The sequence below is a fragment of the Lepeophtheirus salmonis genome, chromosome 7, assembly GCF_016086655.4.
Source record: "Lepeophtheirus salmonis chromosome 7, UVic_Lsal_1.4, whole genome shotgun sequence".
Lineage (NCBI taxonomy): Eukaryota > Metazoa > Arthropoda > Copepoda > Siphonostomatoida > Caligidae > Lepeophtheirus > Lepeophtheirus salmonis.
The window spans coordinates 3,672,352-3,693,380 of NC_052137.2; the positions used below are offsets into that span (position 1 = coordinate 3,672,352).

Genomic DNA, 21,029 nt, shown 5'->3' on the forward strand with positions numbered 1-21,029 from the left:
TCAATCTCGTCTACCTTAAGTCTTCTTTCTATCCCAGTTTTCTATCTCGAGCCCTCCATCAACTTTAAATCCGTTTCTTACCTAAATACCTCTTCTATTTTGAATCTATTTCCTACCTCAAGCCCTCATATATTAAATCAGCTTCCTTCCTCAAGTCCTTTTCCTACTGCATCATCATGAAGAGTTAAAGAAAAGTGCTTCAATTGTAATGGGGGTTTCTTACAATATATAAACGATATTTAAATAAAAAAGAGATAAAATGTAGATGGTGTAAATTTTACTTAGATAAACAAGTCTTGTATAAAATTCATATGTAAATATATTAATAAATAGTTGAATCACTATTATCTCGATACTAATGTTTTATACTTTAAAAAAAATCTAAAAGCTCAAAATTAAAAACCCGTGTATAGCAAATTGTTGCGTCTTGACGAGGGAGAGACACAAGCTTATTTATAAGGTGGAGAGATCCAGGATGACCGAGAGACATGAGGAGAAGAATTCACGTGGAGGAATAATGTAACACTGTTTATAAGATCATGTGTATCCTAACTATACTCTAATTTATTTACACAATACAGGACTATTTATAATACGTAAAACACAGTACTTATTTACATAGACGAATATACAAGAAGATAAAAACATGAAAGGAAATATGAAATACATAACACAAATTGAAACGAAAGTTATGGATACAAAACCAAAATCTCCGAATAATTTATCCTATTGTACAGGTTTATCGAATCACTTTAAACACTTTACATACATAGGAAATCTGAATGCTTAATAATCATAAACTACATATATTCTGTATTAATAGCCTTCTTTGATTAAGCAAAGATTGATGTCTCACAAGTAATCTTAAAGAACGCATCACATCAAAGGGATGCATAAGAAGAAGTATTACCCAATGAGATCTAAAGTATCGTCATTCCCTTCTTGAAATTACTAAAATAAAGGAACTCAAAAGTCAACTTCTGTAAGTTCCATCCATTTTCTTCAACTCCGTATTATTTTTACTTCATTCCATTCTTAATGTTGACATTTATTACTTATGGGTATTAATTTATATCATACAGGATTAAAAAACAACTTCCGTCAAAAATAAAGATCTAATATAATGAATGATCTAACATTGAGGGCATCAAGGAAATTATGAATGCTGAAACATCCTTTGAACTGCTTCAATAAATACTTTTTACTTACGTAGAATTTAGGAATAACCGTCCTCTTCATACTCCAAAGAACAATTTGTGGCATAGATCCGAACACATATTTGATATCCCTCTCAATAATAAGAGCAAAAGTTAAAATGAATTGATTTATTGGAAATATTGGAAGGCATCGGGGAAAATGAGACGAAAACAGAGAAATATAAATTAAAGTTAAGATTTTCTTATTATTATTTGTGTTTCAAGTTGTGAGTTGAAATATACTTTAGTCAACAGAGCTTCTCACTCTTTAATATGATATAAAGAGGTCCATCAATAAAGATTTCCAAATGAGTTGTTTAATCGAAGATTAACAGCTAAAAAACTCAATGTATAAATTAAATCCTTGCATCGACTCCGAAGATAATTAAATTATCAAAAATTATCGTCAATTGAAGTAAAAAAATAAGTTGGGATTTTTTCATCATCTTGATTTATCTTCAATATTGTTTGTATGTTGACGCACCACATATGTCAAGAGAAAATTAAATCTGAGACACCTTATGTTTTTTAAATTTTATTTTGACCATAATTTTTTGTAATCTTTAAGTAGAAATAACGGTGCCTCTATAGGGCTAATCAGAATAATTTACTAAAAGAAATGGAAGATAATTAGTTGAGGAATACAAATCATCCCGCACTTTTTGAGAAAAAATTCCTTCTGTCGTCATTTTTAGTCGACTCGCCGTATAAAAATTATAGTGCTACTAACTCGCTAAGATTCAAACGTCTATAATATGTTTTTATTTTCAAAATAATGATAAATAATTAATAAGATTGAATGAAATTATTAATTAGTTCTTATTTAAATGTATGGTACTAGGACTTGGCAATTCTCCTATCTCTAGGCTCGGGCTATTAATGGACATTATTATAATGAGATCCTGAATTCCAGTTCCGATTAAATCCATTATTGTGTTCTTTTCTCGTTCTACGCTGTGTACTCACAAACTTGATGCTTGTTCTCGTGATTGCTGCTTACAGACGGAGTGTGTCGTATTTACTATTTTGGAATGACAGGATCAAAGATGGAGGCCATGTCTGAGAAGCAGCTTCGAACAGACTTAACGGAAAACGTTCACAAAAAGCTCTCAGAGTTCCTGGAGTATAAAATTAACTTTAGTAAACGAGTCACGGACTACGAAAAGGCCATTCAGGTAATTTATAAACAAGAATGAAAAAATACACGATTGACTCATCTTCTATTTCCTTTTCAGGAATGGAATAAAACAATGACTGCCTTTGTCAGTAAAATAACTTTCAATCTCTACTCGAAAGTGGAAGGTCTGCATCAGTCCCTCAATGAAGTACAAGGGAAATTTCAGGATCTTGTCAAAATTAATCGAATCCTTGAGGATAAAGATAATCAACCCATAAGTTTAATGAAAGAACTAACCTTTAAACTCTCGACCATATCATATCACGTTCCCAAGGAGTTGGAACATTTCCCCATGTCCTTATCTCCGGAAGGGGAGATTGAAAGTATTCGTTTTGAGGAATCCATTGTTTCTGAGAAGGAGTTGAATCTTCTCAGAGCACTATCTTTTGATCAAAACGATCGAAAATCCTTCCTTCCCCCCTTTGAGTCCTCTGCTTTACATCCTGAGGATTCGTTTTACTCTCTTGAAAAGAAACATTTGGGTGTTCATGTATATGATGGAAATAATGGTACAATACTCAAAACTCATAATCCAAATCCTTTAATAGCCCATTCTGCCTATAAAGATGATAATAAGGGTTCTTGCTCTGAATGTGGGCAGCCCGTAAGCGTTCTTCTTCAATTACAAATGTCTCAGAAAAAGGTCACTCCATGTCCAACTATTAATGAGAAGCATCATGTTAAATTCACAATGGACGAGAAGAATAATAATGACATACAACTCTCCCCTCTTGGAATGGTAGGCCAACTCTATTATCAAATTAAATGTTAGTTTATGTTTTACTTAATATATTTTTAAGGATGTGAAGTCTGGATGTCCTTCAAGTGCCGGCGGCTCTGCTAAAAAGATAGTGTCGTTTCAGCCAAAGACAATAATCCTTGAAGAGAATTTCATTGAAGAAGGTTACTCTACACCTAAAGTTAGAGAAGGCGTAATAAGACTCGATGATGATTACGATGTGAATGCAGAACATGACAAGAGTTCTTCTACTCGAACATCTTTTGCTCCTAGCTCTCCACCTCTCAAGGAAGATAATATCATCCATTCGGCTAGCAAAAGTTTTCAACGTCGACTCTCAAGAGGAGAATTCTCTGATGATGGCAAGACTGCTGAAGAGCGAGAAAATCCTTTCAGCGATGTCATCAAGTCTAATTGTCTTTTTGGACTGAACAAAGTCTTACTGACTGATACTTACGATGTTAAGTCTCAAGTTATGTACCCAGTAATGATTTCTAAGCTCAAGAACTATTTATACGTGGGGAGCCCTAATTTGAAAAAGGTCTGTGTATTTGATATATCCACTAAAAAAGGCCAAGGTAAGAATACAATTTTCTTCAATTAATGTTCCTTTTCCACTCATTGGATTCCTAAATATTTTGAAGGTTTTTTGAAACTTCCTGACAGCAAAGCGTTTAGTGCACCACGGAATTTACTGTTATATGGACGTGATATTATCATGGTATTAGACGAACAGGCTCTTTATCTATTCCACAATGGCGTGCTCTTAAAGTCTCTATTCAGTGAATATGCTAAGAATTTTCGAGGACTATCTCTGGACCGCTCAGGAAATGAATCTCAACAAACCCTTGTTTACACTCTTGAAAAAATTCAACCTGAAGACTCGGTCTCAATAGTTACTTTGGACATTATGAACGAAACTATTTTGAAGAGGTAAGATAATTTTATTCGTTTGTGAGTATAACTCATAATAGGGGTTTTCTTTTAGAGTTTTAATAAACGGGACAAATGGTTCGGAGATCTGTTGTAGGTTTTTAAGTGTGGCTTCTGAAGTTGCTATTGTGTCTGATAAGGGATCAGGGAAGATGTTCAAGGTGGATTTATCAAAAAATATTTCCTCAGAAGTGGAGCGCCCAAGTTTTGTCAAATCTATTACATGTACGACTGGGGTTGAGTTTCATTCCCTGTTGAATCTCTTCATAGTAGCTACAACGAATGGAACGCTTGAAATAATGGATAGTGAGGGAGCTTGGATAAAAACGATGCCATTCCCTGGAGAAAAAGTAGCTGGGATCTACTTAGATGGAGACGACTTATACTCTGCTGAAATGCTCAACATGGTTAAAAAATATGCGTTGCTCTAATAGTGGCATGATTAAATTAACAAAAGCATGTTGAGATATTAATTTTATTTGTTAAGATATCATTTATTTAAAAAAAAAGTTTATTTTATCCGTGAACCAGTGTGTTTTTTACTCATAGAAACCCCATTCAAATACACATTTTTATGTTGAAATAACGTAGGATTATATTATTTATCTAATCGCATTATTAATTTTCAATTGAATAGTTATTTGCCCTTCTTAATTATCGTAACTGCATTTTCAATATCATTGTATTTAATTAACGTGTCGGAATGGCTAATGTCTAATTATATATAATCAATCTACTAGTAAATAGGTCAACAAGAAAACAACTTAATTTGATTATGAGTACAAATATTCTGTCCATTCCTCTCTTAATAGGTAGATTATTACTCGTTCAACTATTTTACTCTTTGGGTTTGCTAACCATTGACTTGTCCATTTTCTTCTCATTTATACGACATCAATGTCTCAAGACATTGATGTATTTTGTATACATTACTTTATATCAGTAATATTACTTTTTGGCAAGAGCATTTTTCTATAATTAATTAACTTTAATTTTTGACGCTTTGATGGATGTTGAATCGTCGAAAAGAGTTTTCTGCACCTACATATGGCACCTACTTAGATGTTGTCGTTTTTTCTTCACAGCACTGGACTATTATTTCTAGTATATTAAAAACTATCCTCTTTGTAAATGTGTCAATTTATTAATTAAGAAATGAAATATTTTTAAAGTATGGCTCTCTTATATGTGCCAAATCTTGTCGTCATGATTGATTCTAGGTTTCAAATTTGTTAAGGTGAATCAAGTGTTTTTAATAATGTGAAAGTGTTTAGATCGTGACATTAAGAAAAAAAAATAATCATACAATGCGAGCCCGTTTCACAATTTTTTTTAAAAATTATTAAATTTTCGTACATTTTCCCGTGCTCTTGGGTGTCAAGAGTAAAACTATTGTGTGTTTTTTTGCTCTAGAGTTTTGGGAAGGTGTCTCATGTGCCTTAAAGATGTGACTTTTTTTATATTAGAAATTGAGCACTGCTTCGAGGGACGCTCAAAATTCTTGAGTTGGAGTGCGGTCACCATTTGACAGGAACGATTTCACTCAATTTTTCTGTAATTTATGTAAATAAGTTTGTATTACTTTTTCTGTTTCTACCTTTTATGAGAATACATCTAAAATTAGAGAGATAAAGGATAATTTTAAAGATTGCAAGAATAGGCTTTTGAAGTTGTGTCTCAAGGTGAGCCAAAATCTTTTTTTTTCTTCATGCTATATCTTTGACTCTCTGATGGTTTTGATTGAAGAGTTTGACTTTCATGTAGGTGCCCGCTCTAAGAAAACTCTGATGTCGGTTCCCTCAGAGACATCCCTTACTCCTTCCTATGTGGAGATACCGTTCGAAGATTAACCTTTAGTTATTGTAAACGAACTTTCTAACTGAAATATGATTTTGTTATACTTTTATCTAGTAAATTGACATAAGATCTCAAAATCATAAGTTTGTAAGATAAGTTCAAAAACTTGATAAACCTTTGTTCAAGTCAGTTTAATTCTCAAACTTAACTAGAGGATAATTGATAGTGCATAAAGCCTTGTAAATTCACCCCCTAAGACAGTGGTTCCTAAACATTTTGTGCCCAAAGCACACAAAAAGACAAACAAATATTTTTTGACACACTTATTTTTATTAAACCATTCATTTGGATAATTATAAGCTTTTGCAAATAACTTTATGGTTGTCACAAACCGTACGATACATTTGAACTTGCAATATATTGAATTTAATTATAATTATGAAAAGTTGTCAAATTCACCTGTAAGTGCAAAAAGTGAGTTCCACTCATTTTTAATTGAGTGGGAGCTTAAGCACGCTCACAAAATTAGTAACTTAGGATTTCTTGATCGGACTAATGCTCTGTTTATTATTTACCAAAGCTGTCATCATTATTCTTTTATTCTTGAAGAGGGAACAATAAGTATAAAGTAAACACTAATGCATGAAAGACGAGGAGTAACTCTAAGGATTGGTAGTGGAATTACATGTGCAAGTCCTGGTTGAACTTGGAGTATTATTGAGGATCTACATAAGAGTAATTTCTATCTATATCCTTGATAGATATAGAGTAGGGTTTGTGTTAATTTCCTTCATTTCAAAGAGTCTCGCAGCTAATTTAATGTAACGTCATTTCAGCAGTGTTGCTCTTCTCCAAAACACTCTTTAAATGATCATGGTGACCATGCTAAATTTCGGTGTATTTTTTATTAGCATACCCTGAGATGATATTATTTTCATCTATGAGTATGGGTAGACTATTATTAGTTAACTTGTTTTGGATCGGTCTCGGTTATTTTCTACACATGCTCAGTTTGGTAACAGGTACGTAAAACAAGGGGTGTCGCTAGAAAATTCGAGCCCAAGAAATAATATGAGATACAAACTGGGCCGTAGCTACATTGTACATTTATCCAGCAAGGGCCCGAAAACTCGTATAAAGGGGCCTCACTTTAAAATGTAAATGTGTAGGGCGGAGCTGGGCATAGTGAAGTTTGGGAAACCATGGCTTAAGAAATATTTAGTTATCATATTATAGGATCCCGACAAACTTAGTAGCGGACCTGGATCCATAATCTACTCTTCCCTTCCCTCTTGTATTTACACTGTCTGGTGCCTAAAACTACTATTCCAGATGAAGCCCTTAGCTATTTGAAACTCAGATACAATTGTATTATCCTGGCGACGGTTAAAACATCATTGGAAAACGCTGCAATTACACAAAAAACGACAGAAAATTGACTTATTGATTGAAACTAATTTTTTTAAATAATATATGTTGTATTTTCTTTATATATTCTATATAGGAACAAAGCATACGAACTAAGACGGATAAGCAATATATTGCGGTCTCGGTTCGACTTTTTCGGTTCCGGTTCTAGTGTTTCAAGATCCGGAACTGCTAGAAGCGCGAGACCACTAAGGCCACAATCTTGGAATTTGACTATTACTGGCTGTTACTCTCAGTCTAAAATTCGAAAAAACAAAAATATTTATAATTTCGTGAGAAATGACCTATTTTGATTTTGAAATAAATTGCCGTTACCCTTCATGTCGATTCATGTATATAAAAAATATCTTGGTAGAGGCATGAAAAGGAAAATTCATTTGAGCTAAAAAAATAGATTTTTGTTTCGAAATAAATCCAATATTTACAAAAAAACATGGCCCCCTTATGTCGTGGGTGATATTACCCTCAATGTCCACTATAGGTAGGCTACTATCAATGTATTTAATTGAAGAAAATTTAAACACTTAGTACCCTCTTCAACGGCACCTAACTTGTTTGGCCAGGGACAACACAAAAAAATAAAAACAAAGATGGATTGGGCTGAAGCTGTAATTAAACAAAATGTAATAAGTTAATCCTTTTCTAGAATTATTACTATTCAAATATATATCTGATGGTGGAAAAGGGAAGGATATCATGACGTATATGGAGCCCCTTCCTCCAGTAAAAATTGATCCAAAACGTGACTGTTCATTACATGTTATTTTCGCACATGAAATACTTGATATTTTTTGATGCAGTAATATTTTTTGACTAATTTTTTATCTCCTAATAATTTTTTTACGACTAAACATCTATTTTGAGTTAAAAGGCGGAAGGATAATAATTTATCTAACTCTTTAAATACTGAAATAATGTATTCGACTATAAAATTTCCATTTTAATAGTTAAAATGTTGTCTTTTGGCAGTATCGTCAAATATTTTATCTTTTTGGGTAGCATTTCCAAATATATTAGAGAGTAGATAACTAGTTGCCAAATGTGGTTGTATAATATTTCATTAAGAAACGTATGATAATCATGCATAGTTTCATATATGTATAGAACCTTCTCACATACGTCATAAATTGCATCATAATATAAGAAGACGGCGTCTTGGGGACTCAAAGTTGATATCGTACTACATAAAATGTACAAATTTCCGAAAAATCTTCATTAAACTCCATCTAATGGCTTTACCAATAATAAACATTCAACATTTGCATTGAATTCTACTTGATGCCAATGATAAGAAGTGAAATTTGTCTTCAATCAAAGTAATATTTACGGAGAATCTCTATGAAATGTCTAGATTTTTACATTTTTTTATATTTTTGATCAATTAGAGATAAGAAATGTAGGACAGTTAGATAAAATAATATAATTCTTGATATTTTAATCATTTAATTTTTCCGTCAAAAACTAGTCCAAGGACCTGTCCTATTGGTCTTTAAGACTGTCAGTTTAAGAACTGATTAAAAAAGAGGAAATATCGTTGTGTGACGTCATGAAGGATCAAACCTTATACATTTTTAGTACTATGATTCAGTATTTGAACAGGACTGAACCGGAACGAACTAAACGAGAATGCAGTCTTCATCTCTAAATAAAGACCGATACAACACTAATGGTATTACCGGTTGGTCCATTGAAATCCGAGCAATTACTTTATGTACAATTTGCAGTACTTTCCAAAGGGTTAATAAAAAAAAAATTAATGGACACAAATGGACAATAATTCACAAATGAATAATAAAGAAATACATAAAGACTAATATTTAGTCTGCAGCAATGAACGTCAGTTATGTCAAAAAGTATAATCAAGGATGAAGTAATATTGTGAGGCATGAATGGCCCATCTAAACTAAGTAAATAATCATGTAATAAGATATATTTAATATTTATGATTGTCAGATATATAATACCGGGTGGTCCATTAAAATCTGAACACTTACTAATTCAATAATGAATTAAGGTTAAGTGATTGAAATTTATTCATGTTTCGATATATTAAAGCTAGTTTACGTGTAAGTCGAAAAAATGACAATTGAACGTGATCGACCAATTTCCATTTGCACACTCCTAAACGCTGGACGTCTCCGTGACCACCGTCTACGTCCTCAGCAAGTCCCAAGCATGGAAGGAGAAGAAGGGTTCTGTCAGCAAGGGCAAACTGGCCCCTGAGGGGTTAAATAAAGCAGCCCAGGATAATCCCCTCAACTCTATGAGGGTCCATGCAAGACATCTCGGAGTTTTACACCAGACTGTCCAGAGAGCTATAAAAAAAGCAGGTGGAAAGAGCCTTGTGATGGTGGAGAGCTTACTTTTGAGACCAGCAATGAAAGAAACCCATCTCCTTCATTGCAAGGCTCTATTGAATAAGTCTTTTCAGTTCTTTTGATCTCTTTTTTTACACTCTCCCCCCCCCCCCCTCTAAAGTCCCTCGACTACCCCTTTTGCGTTCATGTCGAGGGGAAGACCTTTTGTGTTCTTCATCCAAACAACGAGGCTCTAATAGCCACGTTCAGCCAGCACTAGGACGCCATGACAGAGGAGTTTTTTTTTTTTTTGGCTGGGGAGTTTTTATGTGGATGAAAAACGCTTCTCGTTTGAGTAACTGGGTGAATGGAAAACAACTTATCTATCCTGAAACCTTTTTTACCTTTTGTGTACATTTAATTAAAAATAAAAGATTGAAGAATAAGTAATTTCGTATGAGTAACTGGGTGAATGGAAAACAACTTATCTAACCTGAAACCTTTTTACCTTTGTGTACATTTAATTAAAAATAAATGATTGAAGAATAAGTAAATTTCGTATTTTTCACTTTATTTCACTTTAGTGGTTTCAAATGAGGGTAAGTTTACCCCTTAAGGTACTTGGAGGCACTCCAAGGGTACATGAGATTTTGAAAGATCATTTTACAAGTGTTATATAACTCAGAGGCCTTCATTTTTTGATAATAGCTGGGGATTTTTTTTTCATTTTTAGATAAAAAAAAGAAAAGTTGAAAAAATTTAATATTTTGAAATTTTTTTTCGAAAAAATTAATTTTGGATTTCTTTTAAAAAAAAATCCTAAAACCAAGACCCCTTTTGAGTATCCCTGTTCCATAAGAATTTTTAAAACCATTCGATTTAATCCAATTACGGGCCGTTCTGTTTATTAACTTGTTCCCAACTATGCCCTTCTCGTAGAAGTCCTTATTCCTATTGGCTAAAAACTCGGACAACCAATTTTCACAGCCCTCTATTGAGACCAAATTTGTACACCCAAGCGCCTTCATTATAGACAGGAACAGGTCGTAGTCACTTGGTGATTGTTCCTGACTGTAGAGTGGATGCATAAGGACTTCTCACCGGAGCTACCAGAGCTTCTGGGGCGTCATCAAAGATATGTGCAGGCTGACGTTGTCTTGATGATGTTTTTTGTCTCCTATTCACGAACCGAAAGAGCATCGGGCCTGTATACATGACAAATTTAATTGAACGCATTTTCCCCTTTCAGTTTGGAAAAATGTAAAATATGGCGAATTTCTTCCTTTGAGACTTCAATACTCGACGCACGATAATTCACGACTGAATCGGCCAAGTGCAGTACTCTTTCAAACACGTTTATAGTTTACATTCACACCTTTACAACCCCTTATCAATTGATCCGACGTGACGAATAATGAACAAGGGTCAGGAAATACGAAATTACTGTTTCCCCAATAGTGTTGAGATTCGGTCCAGCACCGAATTTTTTTTGGGTCTTAAGTGAGTTTTTCTGCACCAATTTGAACCGCTTTTTTTCGATCTCACCTTGTGAACCGATTTTTTTTCGGTCTTACTCTATGTACCGATATTTTTCGTATATTATGAGAGTCCAATTTTTTTTTTCTATATCAATCCTCATTGATTTTTTCAAAAAAATCTAAAAGGTATATCACATGTCCTAAATAAATACTGTATACATTTACTATAATATAACATTATAGTTATATGTTTGTATCTATGTCCGCTAATAAAAACGCATAACCAGGGTATTTATTTCAGAAACAGAGCTATGTTTAACAATGATCAGACCAGATTCTGAACTCTGAAGGTCAAGTTTGTTTTTTCATAAAATAAGATCGATTCCACGTGTCACAATGTCTTTTTAAGGTATGGCTTGTAGATTCGAAAATGCACCCAAAAAATTAAAAATCCAAAGAACGAATTATTGTACAAACAGAAAAAGGGAAGCACGTACGTACATTAAAACGTGTATATTAAAAAAAATTAAAAAAGGGAATTAGGAAGAGGATTAGCGAGTTTGTCTTAGTATGTATCTTCATTATAGTTGAAAGACTACTAATTTTTATATTGTCTATTCATAAGTTTTACTAAATTCTTGAGTTATTCAAACCATTAATAAAATAATTGGAAATACAATATATAATATGAGTAATTCCTTGTATAATTTCAATTTATTCATTCGATTATGCAAGCAAATCAGTTGAATAATACGTAATAAGTCGTATAATTAATAAGAATATTCAAGGATAGAACTTATAAAGGGGTCAAATGATTTTCAGATTCAGATAAAAGGCTCCAGATGTGAAATAAAGATATGTTAATTATGTACTACTGCAATATAAAATTATAACCATTCAACTAAAATATATGACAATTTGAAATTTACATGTGCTTTTAATTTGACAATTGCTAAGGCCTAAAATCATTCTTAATTCATTAAAGCCGGAATAAGTGGACTTCTATGTTCTCCAAGAGCTATGATTAAATGAAGATAGAGGGAATCGAAGAAAGATTGTTCTTCTAACTTGATTATCCAATATCCATCTCAAGAAATGTTCGAATTTCATATTCCACGAAAGACGTCAGTATTAAAATTCATCAGAACTATGTCTGTTTCAACTTCATATGAAACCATTGTACTTGAGAATACATATGATGTCATTTTATAAAGAATTTATTGGTAAAATCGGTCTAGACCGATTTTTTGGGGGTGATCAAACTAAATGAAATTTTTCCTTTTGACCGATCTAGACCAATTTTTTTCCTTTGGACCGATCTAGGCCAAATTTTTCTATGAGACAGGGAGACCTCTGATTCTCTTCAGTCTATGTATACTATTGATGACCTAATGGAAAAATTAACATCTAACGACCAAAAATTTGAGTCTCTGAATAACTAGTTAGAATCACTCAATCATGAAATACTATCAACCAACAAGAGAGTTGATAATGTGGAAAAGGAACTAGATAGTCTCAAACAATGGACTGATTATGAACTACGGGAGAGAGACGACAATTGAAGAAAACTGATTATTTATGGTCTTTCGTCAAAAATGGAGTGGAAAGAGATAATTGTAGAAAAGTTCGAAATTGAAAGGTGTAAAATCAAATACACTTTTCGTATAAGGAGTAAACAAAATGGTCTACCCCCAGTTATAGTAGGATAGTGGGGTTAGTTGATGACCTTATCAAAGAAGTTATTATAAGTAAAAAAATAGAAAATGTAAATGTCAATGCATGCCTTACAAAATACTAAAGAGACGCTGACCAGAAGGTCTATGAAGATTTTAAAGAAAAAAACGCGGCAACCCCAGACCTCTTTCAGCTTGTAAGGAGGTATGAGCAGCTAAGAATCATCAAAAGGAAGAACTAAAGATATTTTACATAAACATCAGGAGCTTATTCTACAAAGTCCATAAACTTCAAATGATTATTGATGGCCTTCATTGATCTGTCTCACCGAAACTTAGCTAAATAATCATATAAACTCCGAAATCATTCTAAACACCTATTTTCTCATTTCTCGAGAAGATCGCAACTCATCAACCAAATCTAGGGGGTCTCAATCTACTCTCGTATGATACAAGAGCTTTTCATCTCCAGGAACACTCTGGTGAATTTTTTGAACTGTGTACGATTCAAGTTCAAAATTTGAAATGCATGTGTGTATACAGATCCCCCAACTCCAATAACAAAAGTGACCTTGAGCTTCCTTTCTTCCTAAAGGAAATTAACAACTCAACCATAAACTGTGGGGGCTTCAATATTCCTGCAGTTGACTGGAATACTCTGACACCATATTCCAACTCTGCAAATCTACTTATGCGGGGTTTCCTTGACTCCTTTCTCCACCAATACATCACTGAATCAACACACATCAAAGGAAACATATTAGATATTGTCCTCTCTAATTCATCATGTAATATTAAGACCGAGGTCATGATGGAGGTGCCCCTATGCCATGAGTCACCCACCTATACTCTAGATTTTAAAAACGCCGATTACATAGCAATTCAAACAAGCTTGTTATCAATTGACTGGGTTTCACTATTCTCCGCCCCGAATATCTCCACGAACATGATATCAGGTGTCCAGGATATGTAGTTTACATTTTGTGATATTCTTCACTGCCTTATTGATAAGTACATTCCCAACAAAAAATCTCATCATAATAAGGGCTCTCCATGGACTAATCGGAGCATCATCTTATTAGCAAGGAAGAAAAGAAAAGTCTGGTGGCAATACAAAAAATTCCCATGTCCTCAAACTTAGAAAAGTATAAAGCTCTCCAAAATTATGTAAAACTTCTGGTGTCTTCGAGTAGACGTAAATTTGAAGATAAATTGTTAAATAACTTAATTGTAAAAATAACTTCAAGCCTGTTTTCTCCTATATGAAACACAAATCGGTGCCGCTCATTAAAGCTTTTAACGAATTTGAATTGGATGACGGTACTCGAATGACCGATGATCATAGCATTGCAAATCTTTTTAACATTTCCTTTTTTTCATTTGATGATTTAAATATAATTTTTTTGCAAAAACATATAATATTTACAACATAAATCAGCTGATTTATTTATATTTCTTTTAAAAAAGCAAAATTTATATTCTTTTTGATATTAATCCTTTTTCATTTTACAGAATAAGGAAAATCATTGTTTAATAACTTTTTTATTGAATAATAATTAATTTATATTTTTTTGAGTAGCAATATTATTAACCTGAATTTGAATGTGTTTTTAATTTACTTAAAAAGTATTTAAAAAAAGGTATGGATTGTAAAATTTTTATATTTGTTTAAAAAATACTTACAAGTAGAGGAGACAGTGAACAGTTGAACAATTTTTTTTATTGGCTAAATGACTCAAAATTAGATCAATTTAGACTCTACAAATTTTTTCACAAGATATATTTAACTCAACAGGATAATTTGCACACCCAAAAGTTTGAACTGGTTACTTTAACTGTCAACATTTGGGATGCCTATTTTTTTTTTGCCAATATTGAAGCTAAGAGATTCAAATTTTGCTAAAGTAACATAATTTAGTCAGTAGATTTTCATTTATTTAATCATTTATGTATGTTATAAATATCCAATTTATAAAATGCATTTACCAGAAATCTTTTGCAGGCAAAATATATGAGATTCAATCCTTACCTGGTTTGGATTGTATAATAAAACTTATATTTCAAGGGTACATAACTATTTTATTAGATTAAGACAAGGGATGCCCAACTTTTTATTATAATGGGCCTCATTTCCCCTTGAAAAAGTCTAATTGGACAAATAATAATTAAATTAATTTTTTTTTGAAAAATGGCTTCATAAAACAAAACTATTACATACACTTTTTATTCTAATTTAGCCCTAATATAAAAAAGAGGGCAAATATTATTTTTCAAGACCAAATAACTGCTTAAAAAAAGATTAATCTGATGAGCATGTGTTGGAGCGTTTGCAAGATTATTTTTGTTTGTGAGGGGGAAGGGGCTTGGTTTTTTGAACATTTTGAAAAGAATTAAAATTTTTGCTCAGCTGCACAATTTGATCGAATGACTTTAAAAAAAATAAAAATCCTTAAACACATTTTTCTTCTCATAAAAATATATATTGGGAGGGCTTAAAAATAATACGGGAAAGGAGAATGAGTAACGGACCATACTAAAAAGTTAAGAAGGCCGCAATACACCTTGCGGGCCACGGGTTGGACATCCCTTGATTAAGAGACTTAACTTAAAATGTTGTTGTATTTTGGTACATGTACTTATTGAAGTAAAATATTAAATGCGAATTTCTTTGTTTATGTGGGTCCGGGAATCACGGCCAAATCAATTATTGTATTTTCCTATATTTTTGTATGTAGTCTCTTAAGTATAAAGAAATAGCTCTGGTAACATTTTTGTTTAGTTTTCAAGGACATGGCGGCTTCAAATATCATTTTTCTAAACCAGTTTTTTTATAAAAACTATTACTTTATATAAAACCAAAAATAAAGACTGTAAAGGTTTAAGAATTATTCTCGCTGCAAGTTGGTATGTATCTTTGCACCCTTTTTTTAAACGGGGATTACAAGGTTTAACTAGATAACAATAAAAAATAAAAGAAGATAAGACAATGGAATTTTGACAATAATATGAAGTTATAGCGAACGACAGTTCAGGGGTAGGCACTTCAATATACAGATTCATAGTGATGAAGATCGTGTGTATAATGGTCAGGTTAAAAAAAAACATCAAAAATCAACTTGGTAACCCTGACAATCTGAATAATACTTTGGGGGAGAGAACTAGATCAACTTATAGCATTATACCATGTAGCACATCGAGGGCCAACGTCATGAATAGCTCTGAAAAATGTCTTGTTCAAAATTTACTTTTTTTTTGTTCGCTAGAGGTATTATTATTCCTAGGATTTAGGATAATCATTTTCCGTTGTTTCTTCAATTAGTCAAGTCGTTCAATTTTACTTCATTATTTGTTGTAAACTTTTTGTGTGACCTGGGATCAATAAAGGAGAATGAACTGGTATTTTACAACGAAGAAGGCTCGTCCAGTGTTTGGAAAGATACTGGAGGCTGTCCAATCCGGAAAATCCTATAAGTAAAGTAAAATGATTCTATCAAACTCCTTCAAGATTAAGTGTTATCTCCGGGGGCGTCATTGTCTCTTAATCATTACAAATCTTTCGTGGAAGACAAGTTCTAACTTGGCAAGGAAACTCCTGATGCATTGGAGTCGGTCGAAGCAAATATGGAATTAAAAAGACTAGAGGGAAGGTTGGTCTTCTTCTTCTGGACTTTCTTCAATGCCAGCGAAGGGTAGGAACTAGCTTCAGGAGCAATAAGATCCAGGCTTTTTTCAATTCCTTGAAAGATCTATTGATAAGGAGCTTAAGTTTTGACAGCTCCTATCATGACATGGAGCACAATTTCCTGCTGTCAAAAGACACGGTAAATGCCATTTTAGATGTTGCTAAGGTGGAAATTATCGATTTTGTCATATAATCTGGTGTAAGAATAATTTCTCTCGTGATCGTTGTCGGTTGAGCTACCTTGCTCTATCGCATCTTTTTGTATAAATAACTACCTCTCTAAAATTTCTGTAAAAAAAGTAGTTTTTCTTAAAGAGAAATCAAAAAATCAAATAGTATTAAACTACCAAACTTAAGTGTATGAACAATGGTGAACGTCACTTATCAGATATGACTTTTAAAACTGTATAAAATAAAACTTGTAATCTGTACAGTCATTATGAAACGAAAACAAAACTTGTTATGTTTTTGCACTCTGTATATTATTAGGAAAAGAACAAAAGAATTATGAATATTTTGGCATTAAGAAGCTCATATACACCAATGATAACAAGTCATTTTCTTAATGAAAAAATATGAGAAAGATATTTATATAACATACATAAATTTCCGTTGAATTATATGAATTTATCCCTAATACCTAAGTAATAACGTTAAGTAGTAAAGTATTTTGTAGAAATGATTAAGGAAACATTAAAGGAATGGCTTTGTGTTTCCTTTTCACGTCATTTGTAGAAATAGCCCAATCAATAAGAGGGTATTTGCCATAGAAACAAATCGTACGTCATAATTGATACCAAAGAGTTTCTTAGCCTCAAAAATTATCAAAACCGTTATATAATCTGTATATATGTAATATGTTAAAGCCCTTTTGCCTCTAGGATGTTTTGTCTTAATATACAAATAAATTAGATTGCAATTTTTGGTTTTAATTGATGTTCCCTTGGAATTTATTAATCAGAATATGTAATGTATATTACTATAAAACGAACTAAATTGTTGTTTTTTGTCAGAAAAGTGATGGAATCATGCCCAAAATTTCAATGCCTACACCAATAAAATCTCAGTATGTAATAAATTCGAACCAGAGACCAAATGCGTAATTAAATTGGTAAAATAAGGGGAAAAAACAAAAATTGCGGCAATAATCGAATAGAATAATTGATAACCACCTCTCCATTAGTAAATATTATTAGACATGATGGATTATTCATACTAGAAAATACTCAGTGATTGACAAACAAGCCTAATATGAGGCAGGAACATAATTCGATCATTAATCCAACAGAAAACATACATTTAATGTATTTAATTGTAATAAATATTGTATATTTTTTACCGTTGGACATAGCAGGTTAAAACTTTGCAAGGGTGCCACTTTTGAACTTGTTCAGCTTTAGACGGGCTGTCAATTTTTTGGGTGGGTCTCTTATTCTACTCCCAAAATACAATTTTTTTTTGTAGAACAAACAAATTAAATAAGGGGCTGAGTTATTATTCAAAAAGTGACTGGCATATAAAAAACAATTAACTATTCGGATAAGAAAATCTCTGTACAAATTTGATTTACACAACAAAATTTGCTCCATTTCGTAATTTGAGCGTATGACTTTTTTATAAGAAATGAAATCCTTTAAAACATTTTCAAAATACGACTTCAAGTGAGAATGAGTAGCCTGCCACAGATTGGTCATCCCTTGTCTTGACCGCATTTTAAAGGAGACTAATTCAGACCCATGTGGACCAATTTTCTTTATCAAAACTGCAATATAAAATCGAAATTTAATGGTTTTCAAACCGTAAGCAGAAATTTAATTATTTTCAAACCGTAACAGAAACCTAATGATTTTCAACCCGTAAACAGAAATTTAACAGTTTCCAAACCGTAAAAATAAATATAATGATTATTAGTTAGTAAACAGAAATTTAATGGTTTTCAATACGTAAACAGAAATTAAGTGGTTTTCAAACTGCAAACCAAATTATTTTTGGTGTCAATATATTTACCAATTATTCTCGGTTTCAATCAATGTACCTATTTTATTGTCCGCACTCCTGATTTATAATTTGTAAAAATTTGATTTATGTTAAACTTTTAACTTTATATGACCTTAATGTAGGTTAATATTTCCACTTTTTGAACACGTATGATGTCATGAGGAATTTATCTAAGGAATTGGTTCAGTCCTAATTTTATATCAAATCGATCCAGTTTGAATTTTTTTTCTGTTCGTTGTTAAGTGATTTTTTCTATATCGATGTGGACCAATATTTCGGTAAAAGCTGCAATCTCAGACTGTAAACTGCAGATAATGGTTTTCAAATCGTAAACCATTTTTTTCGGTCTTAAAAGAAAGATTTATATATATATATAAATCTTTGGACCAATTTCTTCCATTATCTTGATTTATGAGTTGTTTAAATATAATTTATACAATAGATTTAACTTCAAATGCCACTAATGGAAGTCGATGTTCTTAATTTTGAAACGCAGATGACGTCATTAACCATTCATCTTATGAATCGATCTAGACGCAATTTTTATTTGATACCTGTCCAGACTGAACTTCTTTAGAGAACCAAATTTGTTCGGTCCCCTAATAATTATAGAGATCTCATACCGGTTATTGATTTTCAGACCAAAATCCTCTACTAGTATGGTGATTTTTTGATAATAAATTATAATTTTTAGAAAAAAAAACCCAGATATATTTTCTAATTCTTGTAATTTAATCTAAATAAATAAATTGCAAAAAAATAATAATATATATATTAAAGACTTACGATGATGGTCTGAAAAGTTTCTGACTTAACAAAGATACATGACATTTTTTCTGAATTTTTAATTTATTTACCAGCATAGTCTAACCCTAACTCTGTTCACTGGTGTCAGCAATGCTCCCATCTCTGTAACCCGTACGAATAGTACTAGTAGAGTACTTATCTGAAAAATAATTGTTCATGAGACACTTTTTGCTTTTGCCTCAATAGCTCCGAGTTGGATTGACTTAGACATGTCAACTTTTAACACAACACGCCTATATATGTTTATTGTTTGAATCTATTTAAAGTATATAAAAAAATAGACCTAATCTAACAGGCGCTTTTTGCTACTTTTAGATTCAATTTAAATACATGTACTGAAATGGCTCAGGCTTGACAGATATATTGCACCTTCTTTTGTATATTCTCCTCATTTTCAGTTAGTATCAAATTTCTAAAGACAGCTGTCCAAATTTCATGACAATCTGTTATTTAGTTTCAGTGTTATTTTGCTAAGTGGGGTGCTACTTTTGTTATTTTCAAAACAATAGACCTAAAACAGTCTCTTGTTTTAATTTTACACAGCATATTGATTGATAAAAATACCATTCAAACTAAGCCATGCTTGAAAAGTGTAATAAGGACTCTGCTCTATAGAGCAAATCATAAAAAATAATGAAAAAAAAAAAAATTTTTTGAAGAAAAAAATAAATGTGCTTTCTTTGTTAAGCACACGACTTTTCAGCCCATGTTTTAGACAGTATTGCATGGTTAAACCAAGTAATAATCTATATTTACAACAATAAACATATATTCTTTGTTTCTCTTTCTTATTTTACCCAAAGTTGGTCAAAACTAAGAGCGATTTTTATAGAGAAAATAATACTTATGAAATAAAAAAAGGTAATTGAATTTAAAAAACCGTGTATTGAATATCTTAAGGAATTAAAATATTTTTTATTATTGTTGTATTTATTTTATTTCATCCGAATAATAATAAGAATTATTAGTTATATCAATTCCTGAAGATATTTATTGCACGATTGTTTCAATTCAGTAAGGGATGAGCGAAAAAAAAATATCTGCAAAGTGGTTTGACAGTCTGTAGGTAGTTTTTTTTTTTTTAAATAGCGAATGCTGAGAAGAAGTTTGACGACACCATCTATGTGAGTAACATACAATTAGTGTTGAGACTCGTTTCAGCACCGATTTTTTTTCCGGTACGGTCATAAGTGATTTTTTCTAGACCGGTTTGGATCGATTTTTCGGTCCAGACCGTGGACCAGTTTTTTTCGCTCTCACTTTGTAGTTTGATACGGCCTCACTTTATGGACCGATTTTTTTTAGTTTCAATTTAGGGACGGATTTTTTTCCGGTCTCATATATTATGAGATACCTTTTTTCCAGATCAACTGTCATTCATTTTTTTGAAAAAAGTCTCAAAAATACACGATAAGTTCTGGAACAAATACTATATTCATATAAGAGACGATGGGATCAAAATTAATCTGAGCTATCTCTGTTTAAAATTCGTATAACGTCATTGTACTTAAAAAAAAACATATCATAGCATGTTATCAACAATTTATCTCTAAAATTGGTTTATACCGATTTTTTTTGGAACCAAACTAGATCGAATTTTTCCTTTGGGCCTATCTAGACAGAACTTTTCCTTCGGCCCGATCTAGACCGAATTTTTATATGAGACCGGTCCAGACCGAGCTTTTTTGCTGGATCGAACTAATTCGGTCCTACAAAAAATATAAAGGTCACAGACCGGTCTAGGATTTCCAGACCGAAAACCCAACATTACATTCAATTATATTTTACATTAAATAATATTATAATTTAAGGTGTTGTATTCTT

The 21,029-nt window shown here is 32.1% G+C and overlaps 2 protein-coding genes across 2 annotated transcripts in view; one reads left to right on the top strand and one right to left on the bottom strand.

Moving 5' to 3' along the window:
• Nucleotides 1–21,029, bottom strand: part of LOC121121617 (neuronal acetylcholine receptor subunit alpha-2) — a 244,467-nt gene that overhangs the window by 114,627 nt on the left and 108,811 nt on the right. The gene's annotated exons all lie outside the window — the stretch shown is intronic.
• LOC121121766 (uncharacterized) lies at nt 1,913–4,628 on the top strand. Its single transcript, XM_040716746.2, has 5 exons — nt 1,913–2,371; nt 2,432–3,112; nt 3,174–3,690; nt 3,757–4,045; nt 4,101–4,628. The coding sequence occupies exons 1-5, from the start codon at nt 2,228–2,230 to the stop codon at nt 4,474–4,476; spliced, it is 2,007 nt and encodes a 668-aa protein (XP_040572680.1). The 5' UTR covers nt 1,913–2,227; the 3' UTR covers nt 4,477–4,628.

Coding starts and splice junctions, on each gene's coding strand:
- LOC121121766 (XM_040716746.2), top strand. CDS start 2,228: ATGACAGGATCAAAGATGGAGGCCATGTCTGAGAAGCAGCTTCGAACA. Junction 3,691..3,756: donor ATCCACTAAAAAAGGCCAAG/GTAAGAATACAA, acceptor AATATTTTGAAG/GTTTTTTGAAACTTCCTGAC. Junction 4,046..4,100: donor AACGAAACTATTTTGAAGAG/GTAAGATAATTT, acceptor GTTTTCTTTTAG/AGTTTTAATAAACGGGACAA.